Below are 16,736 nucleotides of genomic sequence, written 5' to 3'. Positions count from 1 at the left end.
ATCCTCGTGCGAGCTCGCAACGAGCGAAGAACAATGCTCAAGGAGGTTGCATCCGCGATCCATGTACAACCATCTATGACGAAACGCACGAGATTGAATAGAACACGGTACAGGTAAGGATGTAATTAGAGGCGGAACCGAGTCGCGGAAGCGAACTAATGACGCGGAAGAGGAACAATGAACTTCGTGGATTTCAACCTGCAAGTCTGATATGCTTTAGTGTGTTCATCCTGGGAGGGGTCCCGTACTTCCCGTACAAATTTGAAACGAAGGGTGTTTCAAAGGGGAATTTAAACGAAATGGGATCGAATTATTCGAATGGATGTTCTCTATGTTGTATGTTTTCGTCGGTCGATTCGTTATTTACAGGCCTGAGAAACTAATTATATTTACTTCTTCTACATTTTCGACCTTGCTTCGTTTCGTTTCGCGGAAGAATGAGATTGAATCTTAAGAAGAAGTAGGAAATAAATTCTCATTAAAAGAGACGTTAGATTAGAAGATTCAGATTGGACAGAAATCGCAGAATTTTTACGATCGTTCGATGTGCACGTGGAATAGAGCAACCTTGAAATACAATTGCAAAGCTCCCGATGTGAATGACGATTATTGCTATAATTAAATCATTAAAAGCTCGTGCAAAGATCACGCCGCGTAATCCGGCAGACCTTGGCGATCGAAACTGCAATTGAATGAACCGCGAAATGAAACTCGTTTGCGTTGCGCGCAACAGATAATAGATAACGCTTTGCCGAATAAAAATAAGCGCGTATCTTTGCTACAGTATTTCCCTTCCGATGCATTATACAACCATGATGCTATCGTGAATTATTTAAAGAGACGTAGAACACTAAATTAACGGGAGAATGAATGAATTCGGAGCTATAGATATTATCGGAAGCCTGATAATTAAGTCGAGTCAATGATAATCAGTTGTAGTAAACAGGATAAGTATTATTTATGGACACTCTGTGTGCATGGATTCGTGGAATTTTGAGCAGACATAATAACACGTAAGACTATGACGTTTAGACAGTAGTATAACGAACATCGATAATTCTAAACATGTAGGTCTTTGGATTTATAGCGTAATTAGCCAGATTCATAGCGTAATTAAACTAGAAATTAGATTTATAACGTAACTGACATAATAGATTGATCGTATCGCGATCAATTTCGTCGTTTCCCACGTCCTGATCTGTTATCGTTTACCTGTTGCACTTCTAGAAAATACAAAGTCAATCTGCGCCACTTCTATATTTATCGCAAGGAGTTTCATTCCAAGGAGGTTACGAAAATCGGAAATACGAAGGAATAAAAAATTTAAAAAAGATATAAAGACACCCGCAATATCGCGCGAAACCGCGACAATACTCGCGTGTGCCCTCGCGGGAATAGAGGCGAGCGATCCGAGACAGACTGTGTCGATGGAGGGGGTAGTAGCACGAAATTATCGGCGGCACCGGGAGAGAGCAGAGAGACGATGTTTCGTGCGTTCGAAAGAAGAGCGGCCGAGAGGATGAGCGGGCAAAGGCGATTAAGGGGCGGCAAGCGAGAACTCATCGTCGTCGTGGCGGTGTCGATCGACAGTAGCGTGAAGGCAGTCCGAGAGAGAATGACTCGTCGCGTGCGTCCTCTCAGCGTCTCGCGGCTGGCTGTGGTGCTGGCCCTGGTTGGGGCCCTACTCGCGCCTTTCGCCGCAGCCCTCAACAAGAACGACTTGTACCCTTACACGACACCTGGTTCCTCGATCCTTCAATCGGACGCAAACGGGTTGCTTCTATCCGCGGAAACGATTCTCAAGACACCGATCGCATTCTACGATAAGATCTTCAATTCCATATTCGTGAGTACACCAGTTTATATTTTTTTTTTATTTATCGGTGATTTGTTTCTCTAGATTATTGATTTTAATTTATTCCACCCTGATTTCTTTTCCTTGCGTTTCAACGGATCGATTGGAAAAAGTGAGATTGGTTGAGAGTTTTCGCGATAAAATGTTCTATATTACGCGTTAAATTGGCAAAGCACGCGGATTTATTTTAAAGCTAGACAGGAAGCCACACGATTCGACAGATAAATCGTTATTTTTATCCAGCAGCGTGGATCTCTGTGGTTTTCCATCGGGCGACGGTGGCCACTCGCATCCGGCCCCGTTTAATTTCGGTGCTCACAAAAATACACGGTAAAACTTCGATAGAGGGCCACGGGCTGCAGCCGCTCGAACGTCGAATAACCCTTGCAGCGCGCGAAATTGTGTAAACACGAAGCGCGCGTGCCACTGTTTACGCTTTGTGAGGAAAGGGAGAGCGCAACAGGAAAATCGTTTATTTAATGTTTTAAATTAGGACCGGCACTCGTGCGCGTTGCACGATGAAACGTCTTTTCTCTCTTGTTTAAATATAACAAGCCGTTCCCTCGGGAAACGCATCGTTTCGTTTTGCCTCGATAGATGTAACAAGGAGAGGAGAAAGAAAATTTGAAAAACGTAGAGATCGAAGAAGGCGAGGCAGAAGCAACCACATTTTCGACGATGGTGTAATTCGTTTCGTTGATATTAATTCGCGCGGAACGAGGGAAAGCCAGGAACATTCGGTCATCCTCTTAATTCGGCTCGTGGTCTAATCTGGCGTCATTTTCTGGCGTGACACGAATTCATTGTCCGCGATGACGGTCAAACGGCCGCAGCCGGCGCGCAATCGCTTAATTGCGCTTGGGTCGTCGCACGAGCAGCTTCTCATATTCTCTGTCTCGGTACGCGTCACTTGTCACGCGGATCATGTTCCCCCGAACGTGGAACTCGTCCCTTCGGCGATCGGCTGAACGAGAGCTTCGCGATAAGATTCACAGTTTCACGGAAACTTCTCGAACACCGAAGACAATTGTCAGATACGCGAGGATCGATTCGAGAATGAAACTCTTCCTCCGAGACAAGGGAAGAGACAGATAAGATGTCCTTAAATTATCGACATTCGAATTTTTGACGCAATGCCATTAGATTAGTCGCGAACGCTATTGAGTCATGGAAGGCAAACACTGCGAGATTAGAGGAGGACTGTAGTTAGTTCTCCGGTGATCTCACTTTTCCACGAACCGATTCGCAAGCGTCGTACGGAGCGTGAATGGACATTGATTGCACGGTACGCCTCCCCCACGCGTACGGATGCGACGTAGGTATTCGGATGAATCTTCGTTCTAATTGATCCAAGCGAGTCAAGGTGCGTGATCTCATGCGTGTCGAGCGGCGTCATGTTTTCATCGGCGCGTAAAAAGCCGCACGTAGGAAAACACGCGATCGGCTCGAGGTAACTGCAACCCGTGACTCGTGACGCCGATAGAACCCATTTACGGCTGACCGGCTGCTACCTTCTTAATAAGATGTCCTTCATTGATACGTTAAACGTTGCGTAATTATAATTACCTGGTAGAAAAATAGCTTGGAAATAACAATTTTATAGCTTACTTCACCGTACCCCCTACTTTGCTACATCGACCACGTGCACGATGACGATGAATCTCGTAGTATAGCGTTCCATTCATCGACACGCTCGATAACGCGATCGTCGTGCCGTGCCGAATAGTGGACACGTTATCAACGCGACATTCGCGTTTCGGCACCGTGCATTTATCGAATGAACCTGCTAAATGTTTTCGACGACCGGAAGGGAGACGAATTATCGGCAAATAATCGCAGGATACTCGGTTAACGAGTGGAGAACGGAGTCTCGATCGCTAAAATACGCGAAGAGACGAGCATACGCGTATTCGAGCATCCTCGTTCATCAAGATGTGGTCCCGATAGGTGGGATCAGGCGCGCTGTTAACTGCGACTTCCTCGATCCATTTCGCCTTGGCTCGAAAGCTAGGCTCGTTTTTCGCGCAGCCGCACGTAATTAAGCTCCGTCGAGCATCAGATAAATATTTAATTAGCCTTCTTCCCCATTACGCAAGGACGTAGAGGAGGCACGATAAACCGACGAGACACGCAGGCAAAAGTAGCGCTGAAATTTCCGAACAACAATCGACGAACGTCGCTAATTAAATAGATAAATACGTAAGCGGGATTCGACGCGCGTTTGATTCATCGAGTGGAAAAGGGAGAAACGGCGCGAAGCGGCAATTAGCCGGCGCATATTGCGCGCCGTTCCGCGGAAATTGAACCGAGAGCGAAGAGAGATACCTGTTGGTTATCCGCGTGTTCGTCCGCGAACGATACGATCTCGCTAAACGAATGGTATCGGAAGCCGGCCGGTGGATTTGCATCCAGATGGACGTTAATGCGACCGACGATTTACGGCGTAAACGCAGCCAATTAGCCTTGACGCTTTCCCACATTAGTTAGCGGACGATTTGTAGGAGGAGCGCACCGGGGACGTTGTGAAATTCCGCGAACGATTCTTCCAGATCTTCCCGGCGACGTCATGCCGCGTCGCGAAGCCCAATTAGGCTTGTTTGAAAAGTTCCTGGTTAATTAAATTACCGCCAATAACGTAGTCGTGTGAAATTATTTCTAATGTAAGCAGTCTCTTGGCAAATGACAAATTCGAGAGGAAGCCGCGTGTCGCTTACTGTAAAACGTTACGCCGCCACTGTCAGATATGTCCCATTGATTTAACGACTCTAAATCGAGCAATCAAAGTGCAGTCGATTAACGGGCAATCGTCGCGTTAGATGGCAATCAGGAACAAAGAATCAGGCGGTAAATGTCTGATAATTTATCGCACGCGACGAAAATGTCTGAATCTAAATGCAATTTCTTAGGAGAATCGAAGGGATTGAAACTTGAATAGATGTTTGGCATGCAAACCTGCGTTAGGTCCGACGAATTGATTGACACAGATACGAGCTGCGATATATCCGCGACGGTCTACTTAGAAGCTCTGCCTACACGACAATCATCTCTATTTCGTCGCTTATCGTCGACGATTCGCAGTCATCAGAATGATTGCGGCCGATTACACGATTGCGTTAGCGCGTGCGACTCGCCTTGTCCACCCCGTGTCTCGAAAACATGATCTATCCTCGTGGAAAGAAAGAAAAGTGGATCGTTCGCTCTCGGAACGATCTTCGTCGAGAGTGTGATCGTTAGCTAACGTTGGAAACGCGTAGGTTCCAGGCGCGATTGCGCGATCATCCCCAGACCGCGAATCTCTGCTCGTTATTCCTGTAAAGTGTCCCGTGAAACGATCGAATTTTCAAGTTTAAACGTGCACGAAGTTGCCATTTAACGGAGTCGCGGTTGTTGTTTGCCCGGCTAATTGAAGCTCTCGTGGATCGCGGTTTTCCAGTGACCGCGTCCCAGTGATTTCTTCTTTCGCGTTTAATTTTGTTGAAGTTTCGAGAGTTATCGAGATAACATCTCTCTGCTCGTGAAAGTCCTCTTTCCCCTGAGCTAAATTCGAATAACAGCCCGCGGAAACTGATTATTCGAACGAGCGAAAAATTATCCCAGTAACAGACAATAAATCTAACCAACTGTCCGATCGTGTCGTCGTGTATATTTAAAATTACGAGGAGGTGGAATTACAGTCGGTTCATTTGAATTATTCCATTCGATGCGAGTCCCCTCGGGTTTTTATTTAACGAGCGAGCAGCTGGCATAATCAGTGACATCAGGAAGAGAATCGGCGAGTAAGATGGATTCGTCGTATTACTTCCAGGCAGCCTCTATCTATTTTCACCGTATTCTCTCTCGTTCACGATTACCGGGGATTACGTGTGTGCGTGTGTGTCATCGGCTCAGCTGTGACCTACGACCCAAGCGATAGCCCCGACGGAGATAGCGTTAGTCCCGACTCTCCTCTCGAAACTCGCCACTGTCAAAACGTTCGAGTACGGATCGAGAGAAAGACAAACGAGAGAGAGAGAGAGAGAGAGAGAGAGAAGGACAGTCGGAGAAGACGCGATCGATGTCCACTCTCGAGCTGGTTGCCATGTCCCATCGATTATCGGTGATCCCGGCTTGCCGGTGCCCTCGTAATTATCACACGAAAAATCATCTAATCGGAAATGGCAAACTCGAGCCGATTGTCATTGATCGTGGCCGGGAATAAAAGGAGAGAGAAGCTGGACGGTTGAACGGAATAATTACGGCGACTTGGATGTGGACTCTTTTCTTTTTCCACTCGTTTTTTCTTTTCCTTGAACTTTTTTTTCAATTAGATTCCGATGGCGTGAAATTGGTCGCATCGATCGCGAAGAAAAGGCTCGATTGACCGCGACGCGGTTTCAAAGCAGAATTAGAACTGTTTCTTCGCGTTGAAGTCACTGGATGAAATTGTGCGAAACTGAAGGGACAAACGTTGAATCGGGATGAAATTGTGCGATTGAAAAAGTAAAACAGCCTTTGAGAGATCGTGAGAATTCTTTTAAAATCCGAAAAAATCCAGATAGTTACAAAATAAAACGAATAAAATGACCAAATAATTCAATAAAATTGTATGCATATAATGCCACGCATTTAAAGAGCAACGTGACAGCGAGTCGGCGCCTGATAAAGAGGATCTTTGTCTGGTCAATTTAATTTGTGTCAATTCTTACGACCAGATCGCTCGTTGAATAATACGCGCAGGCTTGGGTGTTAAATTCGACACGATAGTAATATCCGTAGCACGTGAAAACAATACGAGCGTTGAACAATCAGAAGTTCGGGCCGAGAAATCGGGACGTGAGAGCGGTCGAAACCAGGCCGGAATTTCGTTGACGTGTTAAACTTCGTCAATTAGCCAGGGTCGTTAACTACGAAGCTTCACTTCCGTCTTTCCATTTGTTTGGTACTCGACCTGGAAGCGCATTGTTCATGCGTGTTATGACACTGTTTCATAATCGTATCGAGCTGTGAAATTGTCCGCTTGGTAGGCATTTGATACAGCGTAACAATCGAATATTCAAAGATACGATCTGCAAACTAAGAGATTCAACGTTTGAACTTGAATCTCGATCGAACTTCGTCTACTATCCTCGCATTATTTCGCGATTATCGTTACCAAGATCGAAGCGTCGTTCTGAAAAATATTTCTCAAGTGAAAACCAAAGTTGTCAACAACTCTGAAGCGTTTAAACCTCTTCTTCCAGATTTGAATCTCGGTGACCCAAAAATACGCGACAAAGTAGGCCGCGCGTAGACAGAGGTCCAGCCGACGAAAACATTCGCGGGGAAGTAAAAATAGAGTTTCGGTGAAGTTTTAATTTGGTCCTCGTGAAACGTTGGGAATCGTTTCTCCGTGGCGCCGACGGCACAGCTGCTCCCGCCACGAATGTGGAGCAACGCGCGCGCCTTTCAGTTTAGCCAATTGACGGAACGACGTCTACTCTCGCAGACGCGTGGCATCAAGCTGAGCAGCTTCAAACTCGAGCCCTTTCTAGTCTCTCAGCTTCGTTAAACGACGCGTACACCGGGTGAATGACTTTTGGTGTGCATACGAGACGTCTCGTTACATCATCCACGGATTCCCGACACGTGCTCATACTATTTACCTGTCTAATAACAACCACTACACATGCGTCTAGGCAACTCTGCAGAACGTCGTCTTTCTCCACTCTTTAGTTTTAATAACCGTTCGTTGAACCGATGTTGCGATAAGGAAGTTGTAAGATTTAAAATTTTAATTATAGAGAAGAGGGCGATTGGACTACCAAACGAGAACGTAAAATGCGTTCAGAAGCTATCGAAAATTTCTTGAGTTCTCTTAGTTCTTATTTCATGGTTTCTCTCGGATTAAAGAGAATCTAGATATGCAGATTCCTACCTGGAGGCAGGATCGCATCGTAGAAGGTGGAGAAATTTAGAAACCTCCCTGTAGGGGGTGTGGAGCAAAAGTTGGATAAAGACCGTTGGGGAAATTTTATCTCTGGATTGCATCGAACGGATAACGAAAGTTCGCCGACGCAGCCTGTGAGATCTTCCGTTTCGATTCTCATTCGCGTAATGAGACTTTTAATTACGAAGAGCTGAATACAGAAGTAAGGGCTAAAGAGATTACCTTACCTGGTTGCAGGTAAACGGAAATGGCGTCCTCTCTTTCGCAAGGGCCATGCAAAGGTTTTTCAATATCGCATTCCCGCTCGACGATCCGGTTATCGCGCCGCTCTATACACACGTTGACACTAGCGGTTCTGGAAGAGTGTATTATGGCGAAACGGACGCACCGACAGTCCTTGCCAGAGCCGGAGGAATGGTTCGTAGCGCTTTCGCGGATGCCGCAGATTTCGTACCGACTCATGTTTTCCTCGCCACATGGCTGGCCGTTGGATACTATAACGGAAAGAGCGACAAGGTGAGTGGAAGTGAGTCGACTTGCTAAGAATAAAGGCAAATTTTCTCACGTGCAAGATACACCGCTGAATAAACGAGGCGAAACCGATCGCTATCTTTCGTTTTTTCTGATTTAATTCGATTCCTCTTAGGTGAATACGTACCAGGTAGCTATCTCGTCGAATGGTACGCATTCTTACGTGGAACTATTGTATCCGGAGAATGGTGTACAGTGGATTCAAGGTGAGTCGCACCCGAATGGTTTGCCTGACGCGAAGGCACAAGCAGGATTAATGAGCGAAGGAAGAATGTACACGTTGAAGGGTTCCGGGACGGATCAGATTCAGAATGTCGACAAGTGAGTCACTGGATGCCTGTTTAAAGTACGATTTATCTTGTCTTTGACCGAGAAAGTAATCCTCGTCGTCCTTCAGATGGTCGAACGTGAACAGACCTGGACAATGGCTGTTCCAAGTAGGACCGATCTCCGACGACAGCGACGTGAAAGTTCCCGACAATATCGAAGGTAAATTTTCTATCGACTATCGATCCTTAGCTTAGATTGTTGCAACTTTTCGTTCGATCGTTTTTCTTCGGACTGTACCATGTGTTTCCTTATTGCTTTATCGATCAGATAGCAGCGCATCGAATCAGGTACCAAATTGTAGAATAGGAGCAACGACTTGCCACAGCAGGGCGACGTGTGTCGACTACGAGGTGGGCTTCTGCTGCCACTGCAAGCAAGGATTCTTCGGCAATGGGAAATCCTGCCTGCCAAACGGTGAGAATCGTCGTTTCACGGTTCCACTTCGTCGTAAAGCCAGCAACCCCCTCAATTATACGCGAGTCACGTTCCTTTGATGTAGCCACGCTACATAAAAATTCGCTTTCAAGAGGTGCCCGTACTTTTAACCGACTCTTCCCTTTTCGACAACGACAAGTGTCGCGAAACGAACGCCGACAACAGACGATTCCGGTCGCGTTCTCTCTGATCTATTCATAGATCACGGCGACTGACTACGCGGCTCTTTCGATGACCTCGTAAAACAGCGGATTCTCGGAACTAGGCCCTTTGAATAGCAAGATTCCGTAACCGACCACCGTGGTTTACGACGAGTACGAGCTAATTTCAGTTAATAGCTAAGAAAATTTAAAGGATTGTACAAATTTGTAGATATTCCACTGCGTGTAAACGGCCGAGTTGCCGGCACGATCAACGACGTGGAGTTCCCTGCTAGAGATCTTCAGTGCTACGTGCAACCGAAAGATGGAAGAACGTACACGGCTCTATCGAGAGTACCCGAGGAAATTGGCGCCAGTTTTCAATTGTTGGGTAATCTGGGCAGTGTGATCGGTTGGCTGTTCGCTAAACCGATCGGCGAGACGAAAAATGGATACGAGCTTACAGGTACTTTCCGACGATGTTACAGTGTACTGCTGACAAGCTTCACGAACAAAATACCAGTCTAACTTCACAGAGTGAAAGAAGCATCGTCTCGTCACACTGGTTGGTAGATTGTTTCTACAAATTGTATGGCCTGACAAATGACTTCTTGTCAGCAGAGCACTATACAATTATTCTACGTCGCTTCTCCTAGCTTTATTCCGTTTTATTATTCCCTTTCCCTCTTATTTCCTAACAAAACCAAAGACTCAAGACGAAACCATTGTTAACAACGGTTAACGTAGAGAAACGATCGATTCAGGGGGCATGTTCAATCATACGACGGTGCTGACGTATCCGTCAACGGGCGACAAACTAACGATACGAAGCAATTACCTCGGGTTGGACGTGTTCGGTCAGCTGAAAGTGGAGGCAATGATCGAAGGTACGTTGCCGCAGTTGGCGAGAGACACCAAGGTCGATTACGGTGACTACGAAGAACTTTATACGAGAGCGCAGGCCGGCGTGATCCGCGCGCAGAGCGAGAGAACTTGCAAACTGAACGAAGGCGGGGAAGAGCGGGAACTCGCTTTTATCCAAGACGAAACTATCGTTTATAACGAGTGTCCGTATCTGAACGTCGAACCCGAGGACGACACGACCAGATTGAAGTTCTACAGAGGTGTCACTACTTACGAGGCAACCGAGGGAATTATACGTTTCGCGGTGAATACAAAAGTGGCGCCCCTCGAAGAAGAAGATCCCTGTATCCAGGGAAGAGAGACCTGCAGCGACCATAGCTTCTGCGTCGTCGACGGCGATAGCTTTAAGTGTGTCTGCAGTCCTGGGTAAGAAGTTTCACTTTGATTTACGCGTGTATTCTCCGAAGATCGCGTATAAGATTTAGGAGAACGTCAAAGGGATATCTTCTTCTCGTTCTTACGGTAGTACGGTTAGATATGTTGAAAAATCGGGAAGGATTTTATTTCGTTCGTAGATAAATCACCACGGTGATACTCTTCTCGCGGAAACGTACAATTTTCTCTTTTTCTTTATCAGCTATCAGTATTTGTACGAGGAAGACGGGAGCGCAGTTTGCGTGGATGTGAACGAATGTACCGCCGGAAATCACATGTGCTCTCCCGACGCGCAGTGCATTAATCAAGAAGGCAGCCACACGTGTCAGTGTAGGCCCGGATTCTCCGGTGATGGTCGAATCTGCGAAAGTGAGTTACCAACGAACGGATATTACCGTAGTCTGATAACTCGCCTAGCTACTAGTTCAACTGGAAAATCGATATTTTCGAGGCTCTCCGCGGTGAGACTCTGTTTTACGAATTGTCAGTAAGTAGCGTACCTTTTGTCGAAAATACAGGTCTTCCTTCTTGCGAGGAAACAAGATGCGAGAATTACGAGCAATGCGTGATGATCGAAGGTGCGCCTAACTGCATCTGTTTGCCTGGATTCGAGGATACCGAACAGGGTTGCTATCCTACGTCGCAACGTGGTAAGAACACTCATCGTCTGATTTTCTACATGAGAAATAATTGGGTTGCTACTATACGACGAGTTGTTGCAGCTTCCTGCGATGTCGAGGATAACTGCTCGTCCAATGGTATCTGCAATTTCGACACCGAGAGGCAGAAGCACGTGTGCATCTGCTTACCAGGCTTCGTTGGTAAGGATTTACTACACGATAACGCAAAGAAACATTCTGTAAATCGATTTAATCGTGCGATTTAAATTTGAAATATTTCGCGTATTACAGAGGATATCGAATTAGTCCGAAATATCGTGGTACTTTGCAAAAGTAATTGAATCCACCTGCTAATACAAATTTCAATATCTTCAAACGCAACTACCAAGCAGCTAATTCCATTGTAGCTAGTCAGAAACTTGAGAGACGATGACAAAATTGAATTACTACGGAATCGCAATGGTTTCGGGCGATTCGTACGAAATCGTGCAATTTCCTCTTGTTCCACTATGCGATGATTTGCAAACGAATCTCGCGATAACCTTCCGTGTCAACGATCGCTATCGTTTCCAGGCGATGGCTACACGTGTTACCCGGAAGCAGAGCCAACCGCAGTGGACGAACCGCCGAAACCGCAGTGTGTGGAGGAGATGTGCTGGTGTCCAAGAGGCTGGGAATATCGGAATAACGAATGTATGCCGCAGGAAGGGTCTGGAAGGTCTACTGACGTCTCTCCCGATCGGGACTGTAAGTACAACAAAGGGACGTTCGTACAAATGCATTCTTCGACCGCAGTGTCGCTCGAATTCGTTTGGTTTATTAATCTTGGGCTTTGAGAATTTGAAACAGTGAAATTGCACGACAAAGTATTTATATTACGAATTTGAGGATTTAAGTAAATCGTAATGAGAGTTTCAGTCTTATGCTGAAGGGAATACACGGAAATACTAAATTTAATTATAAATTTAAAATAGATAGAAATTTTAATCTTTCGAGGAAGAAGATTATAGAAGTATTAAATTTAATTACAAATTTAATCCTCAAGCGGATTGACACGTATCGATGCATGACAACTAATCGCACGTAGAACATGATTCGATGCGGAGCCGTGATAGCACAAAATACGAAATGATTATAATTATCCCGTGTGATTTGCGATGATTACTAACCAGCAGCGACGAACGGTTTGCATCGTGCTTTCTAGTATCGGCACACCCAGTCCCGGAATGCTACGAAGACCACTGCGTATGTCCTTGGAGTCACAGTTACGACCATTCAAGGGAAATTTGCGTGCCTCGGCCCGGATTCAACCACGAAACGATGGGTCCATCTGGATTTCACTGTACGATGATACTCAGCTTGGCTTCAGCTAATTTTGCCTATTAACAAAATCTTTCGCACGAGCTACACGCTTTCTGCACACGTCGATTAAATTCCTTTCGTTCACTATCTAATCTATTTACCAACAGATTTACTGTCCTATTGACAATTTTGAAATACTAGTGTATAAAACGATATGGTTTAGCTCGACGATTAATATCACGCGAGCAATATGACGGTCAACCTGTTACAAAACATTTGGCACGTCTCCACGAAGGCGTAAACGCTTTCAAACACGATCGATGCGATCGACTCACAAAAACCCGTCACGAAACGCTCGGACGTGGATAGTCGAAGCAATTACGGATCATCGGGTAGAGCATTATCGTAATTGCACACGCTTGTGTCCAGTGTCGTGCAACGTGGTGAACAGGTGTCACCCCTACGCTCAATGTATCTACATGGCTACCACCGGAGACTACGAGTGTCGCTGCAATCCCGGTTACGAGGGCGATGGTATGGAGTGTGCAAAAACAGGTACGTTAACTTGCATCTTGTTCTTCCTTCGTTCCCACGAAATATCACCGTTCACATTCGAGGGAAAATACCATGGCGTTGTTATTTGTCGAGTGAATGAAAAGTGTTGTTCTGGCACAGAGGTGTCCTGTTTGGAGGTGGACATTTGCGACCCGAACGCGTCTTGCCAGCAGGAGGAGTCCTTAGCCAAGTGTGTGTGCAATCCAGGATTCGAAGGGGACGGAACTACGTGCAGTGCTATCGGTCATATCACCTTCCATATTTTTTTTTCTATTTTTTTCAATTCCTCTATCGTACATTTTTACTCGTAAAATGTCTATCTTAAAATTACGAATTCTCATGTACTTGCTTCTATTCAGTCTGTGTTCGCGAAAGCCGAGAAACGTCACGCTTTGACACTTCCACAGTTGCATGATCACAAACGATAAAATCAATTGTAAAAACATTCCTGAAACGAATCACGATTGATTGTCAAAATTCGTTTGCTTGAACGATCGTTTCTGATGCAGACGAATGCAGCAGCACCACTGATTGTCTGGAGAACGAACGATGCTCGTACAATCCGGCAAACTCGCGGTACGAGTGCACGTGTAATCCAGGATTCAGTATGGTTGATGGTCGCTGCGTGGTATCCGACTGCTCAACGAATCCGTCTCAGTGCCACGTAAACGCGCAGTGCGTATCCACCGGCGAAGGTGGCTACAAGTGCGTCTGCATCGAGGGATACAACGGTGACGGAGTCCGTCAATGCGTCGAGAACCACATTGGCTGCAACGTGCTGAATAATTGCGGCAGGAACGCGGTCTGTGGCTACAATCAAACCTCCGCGAATTTCGCCTGCGTTTGCCAGCCGGTATGTTTATTGAATCCGCAAATTCGTCCTGAATTATGGGTTTCTAAGTGAAATTGGTGAGATGAGATATTGATGGAGTTGCTGGTAATTCGATAGAGCAGTTGAAAGTGGTATAAGAACGCTGTCGATCAGTTAACTTTGGACTCGGTTCGAGCGGGAACAGTAGTAGTGGACTAAGCGTAGCCAGACATAGCACCAGTGGCAGTCTCGTAAGATTTACAAAGTAGAGAAAGAATGTAACTGATCGGACAACTTTGAAAGTGCTCCAGAACGAAATAGTAGAAACGAACGGTCGGTAGTCAGACATGGTGCTGTTGACAACTTTATAGGATATTTCCAAATATGTAAGAAAGTTATTGGCGAAATATAAACGCGCGATTATACGAGTCGTGACAGTAGAAACAAAACGTGGATAGTCAGGACAGTCAGACACGACTATCCTTTGTTCTCTAACGCACTACATAAAGCTAATTCATTCGACAGAAATGTCGTTGTCTAACGAATTGTGACTACTTGCAGGGCTATTATGGCGACGGTTTCACGTGTTTGCCCCAGTCATCCTGCAGACACGAACCAACGATCTGTTCGCCAGACGCTACGTGTGTGGCCGCCGGAGAAAATCAGTTTGCTTGCGTATGCAACGAAGGTTTCGCCGGAGATGGGACCAACTGCGAGCAAAGACCAAAACACGAAGCAAACTTCCTGCTGGTGAATCAAGGAATGGCTACGTTGAGGATTCCGTTCGCGCCGACGCACGAAGATCTCGGTAGCCCGATTTACATAGCGTACACACAGATGGCTATCGCGATCGACATCGATTGCATGAACGGGAAAGCCTACTCGAGCGACATCACCGGTAAATGTCAATATTCTTGAAACTTTACGTCGCCGGGATTACGGAGGAAATTTCTGACGAAAATATCACCAGCGAAGAAGCTCTGTCTAGACGAGATTTATTTTCCAGGTAATCGAATAATCGAGTTAACGTACAACGGATCGATGGCTGAGACGTTCTTGCCGAAAGTTAGCAGCCCCGAGGGACTGGCGGTCGATTGGATCTCGAGAAATATTTTCTGGACCGACTCGGGCAAAACGACCGTCGAGGTAGCCAATCTCGAGACGAAGAAGCGGAAGGTGCTCGTTTCAGACGGACTGGTCAATCCTAGAGGAATAGCTGTACACCCGTATCGCGGGTGAGTATTGTTTTTTCGAATTCGATCATCCATTCGCTAGCCAGTAAATTGAACGCAAAGCGTCTGTTGCCTGGAAATTAATTATAATTTAACGGTATTGGGTTAAGGAGAAAATGTAAAAGCTTGTAACACGAAATGAGGAAATTTGATCGTTTGCAGGAAGATATTTTGGTCGGATTGGAACCGTGCGTCGCCGAAATTGGAGTGGGCCAACGAGGATGGAACCGGTCGTGCAATCTTCCTTCAAGGGGATTATGTGAAGTTACCGAATTCATTAAGTATCGATTGGGCGATGGATGAGCTGTGCTGGGCGGACGCCGGAACGTTTACGATAAGTAAGGACAGATGTTCCCATGAAATTTTCTCTGCTAACAGACACGCCACGATCATCGTCTTGTAACTCGATAATTTCACTCCGTGCTTTTTTTTATAATCGTTCGCAGGCTGCATGGAAATCGATAGCAGGAATATCAACGTGATCGCCAACGAGCTCACCTATCCGTTCGGTCTCGCGATTTCCCAGCAGAAATATTATTGGACCGATTGGAAGACGTAAGTTGTCGATAAAACAGCACTTCGTTATCTCGTATTGTACTCGGCCTAAACAAAAAGATACTCGACATAAATTGAATATTCGAGCGATATCGTAGTTAAAACGCTTTCAGCGTTGTCGAACAGCCAGTAAAATATCTTTCGAGATAGTAAAGCTTAAGCGTGAATCATAACGAGCTAGGAAAATCGAGTAGAGTACCATGCAAGTTCGGAGATATTTCAATCATCCATTATTTACCGTCGTAGTCACAAAATCGAAGTTGCCATGAAGAGCACCGGGGACAGGAAGCCGCCCATATCGGTACCACCAGGGGGAAGCGGTAAATTATACGGAATAGTCGTCGTTCCTGAGTCGTGCCCGAGAGGTAAATCAAGTTTTATGTCATCGTTCCTCTCCTGTTCTCCGTCAAACTGATCACCCTCTTAAAAATATATTAAACGGATCGAATACCATAATTCCGTATTATCGTTCGTACCGTAACGATAATTGGATTAATCATCGTCGTAAATTATCGTTTGTCTGTTCACGACAGTGACCAACGCCTGTCAGTTCGAAAACGGAAGGTGTAACAAGGATCAGCTATGTCTGCCGAATGGTCAAAGCGGTAGAACGTGTGCGTGTGCGGACGACGCGACAGGACCATGCACTGACACACAGTAATGTTTGTAATTGGTCGTGGAAGATTCGGAAGACATCACAAGGCTCGGTCAGCCGATCAAAACGAAAGAATGTTTGTTATTTGACCGCTGGGGTGGCGTCGGACCACTCCTTAGATTACGTGTAAATTATAATATTCTACTTTGTATGATTAGTTTTTATCGTCCACGTATTCGAGTAACACAATCTTTTGTATCTAAAATACGGAGTCCGCAGCGTGAAGCTGGCTGTATGGTGCTGCGACTCGGTGACACGTTATTTAATAAAAGTAAAATAATAAAATAAGGGATACACCCTGTCTACCATATTTTTATGCGATACCTTGTTACTACGGCGAGTATATATTTTATATACCTCTGTTATCCTTTTATATCGTAATCAGTGGAAAGTTGTACAAGTTCTTGCATGTAAAGTGTCTTCATCCATGCACGAAGTGGGAACTTCGTTCGAACAGACAGGCAACTACGTTAAAGCAAAAGAAGAAGAAGAGGCAGAAGAGATTAATTTC

General features: G+C 45.7%; 1 protein-coding gene across 6 annotated transcripts; it reads left to right on the top strand.

The window, feature by feature from the left end:
* The first annotated feature begins 1,392 nt into the window (after window positions 1-1,392).
* Ndg (Nidogen) lies at window positions 1,393-16,513 on the top strand. 6 transcript variants are annotated; one of them, XM_033350489.2, is made up of 21 exons: window positions 1,393-1,846; window positions 7,998-8,276; window positions 8,407-8,612; window positions 8,689-8,780; window positions 8,889-9,035; window positions 9,429-9,662; window positions 9,961-10,486; window positions 10,698-10,864; window positions 11,014-11,145; window positions 11,218-11,316; window positions 11,689-11,862; window positions 12,320-12,457; window positions 12,847-12,972; window positions 13,093-13,215; window positions 13,482-13,825; window positions 14,345-14,681; window positions 14,790-15,018; window positions 15,178-15,353; window positions 15,462-15,570; window positions 15,817-15,935; window positions 16,104-16,513. In XM_033350489.2, exons 1-21 carry the CDS (start codon window positions 1,484-1,486, stop codon window positions 16,229-16,231), a joined length of 4,248 nt encoding a protein of 1,415 aa, XP_033206380.2. In that variant the 5' UTR covers window positions 1,393-1,483; the 3' UTR covers window positions 16,232-16,513. The 6 variants fall into 6 exon arrangements, with proteins under 6 accessions (XP_033206380.2, XP_033206395.2, XP_076476561.1 ...); XM_033350504.2 differs by lacking the exon at window positions 12,320-12,457 and having other exon boundaries at window positions 1,394-1,846; XM_033350496.2 differs by lacking the exon at window positions 13,093-13,215 and having other exon boundaries at window positions 1,396-1,846.
* The last annotated feature ends 223 nt before the right edge of the window (window positions 16,514-16,736 follow it).

Source organism: Bombus vancouverensis, chromosome 8 (genome assembly GCF_051014615.1).
Source record: "Bombus vancouverensis nearcticus chromosome 8, iyBomVanc1_principal, whole genome shotgun sequence".
In the NCBI taxonomy this organism is placed as follows: Eukaryota; Metazoa; Arthropoda; class Insecta; order Hymenoptera; family Apidae; genus Bombus; species Bombus vancouverensis.
The sequence above is the reverse complement of the archived record's forward strand: the minus strand, read 5'-3'. Positions and strand labels throughout refer to the sequence as shown.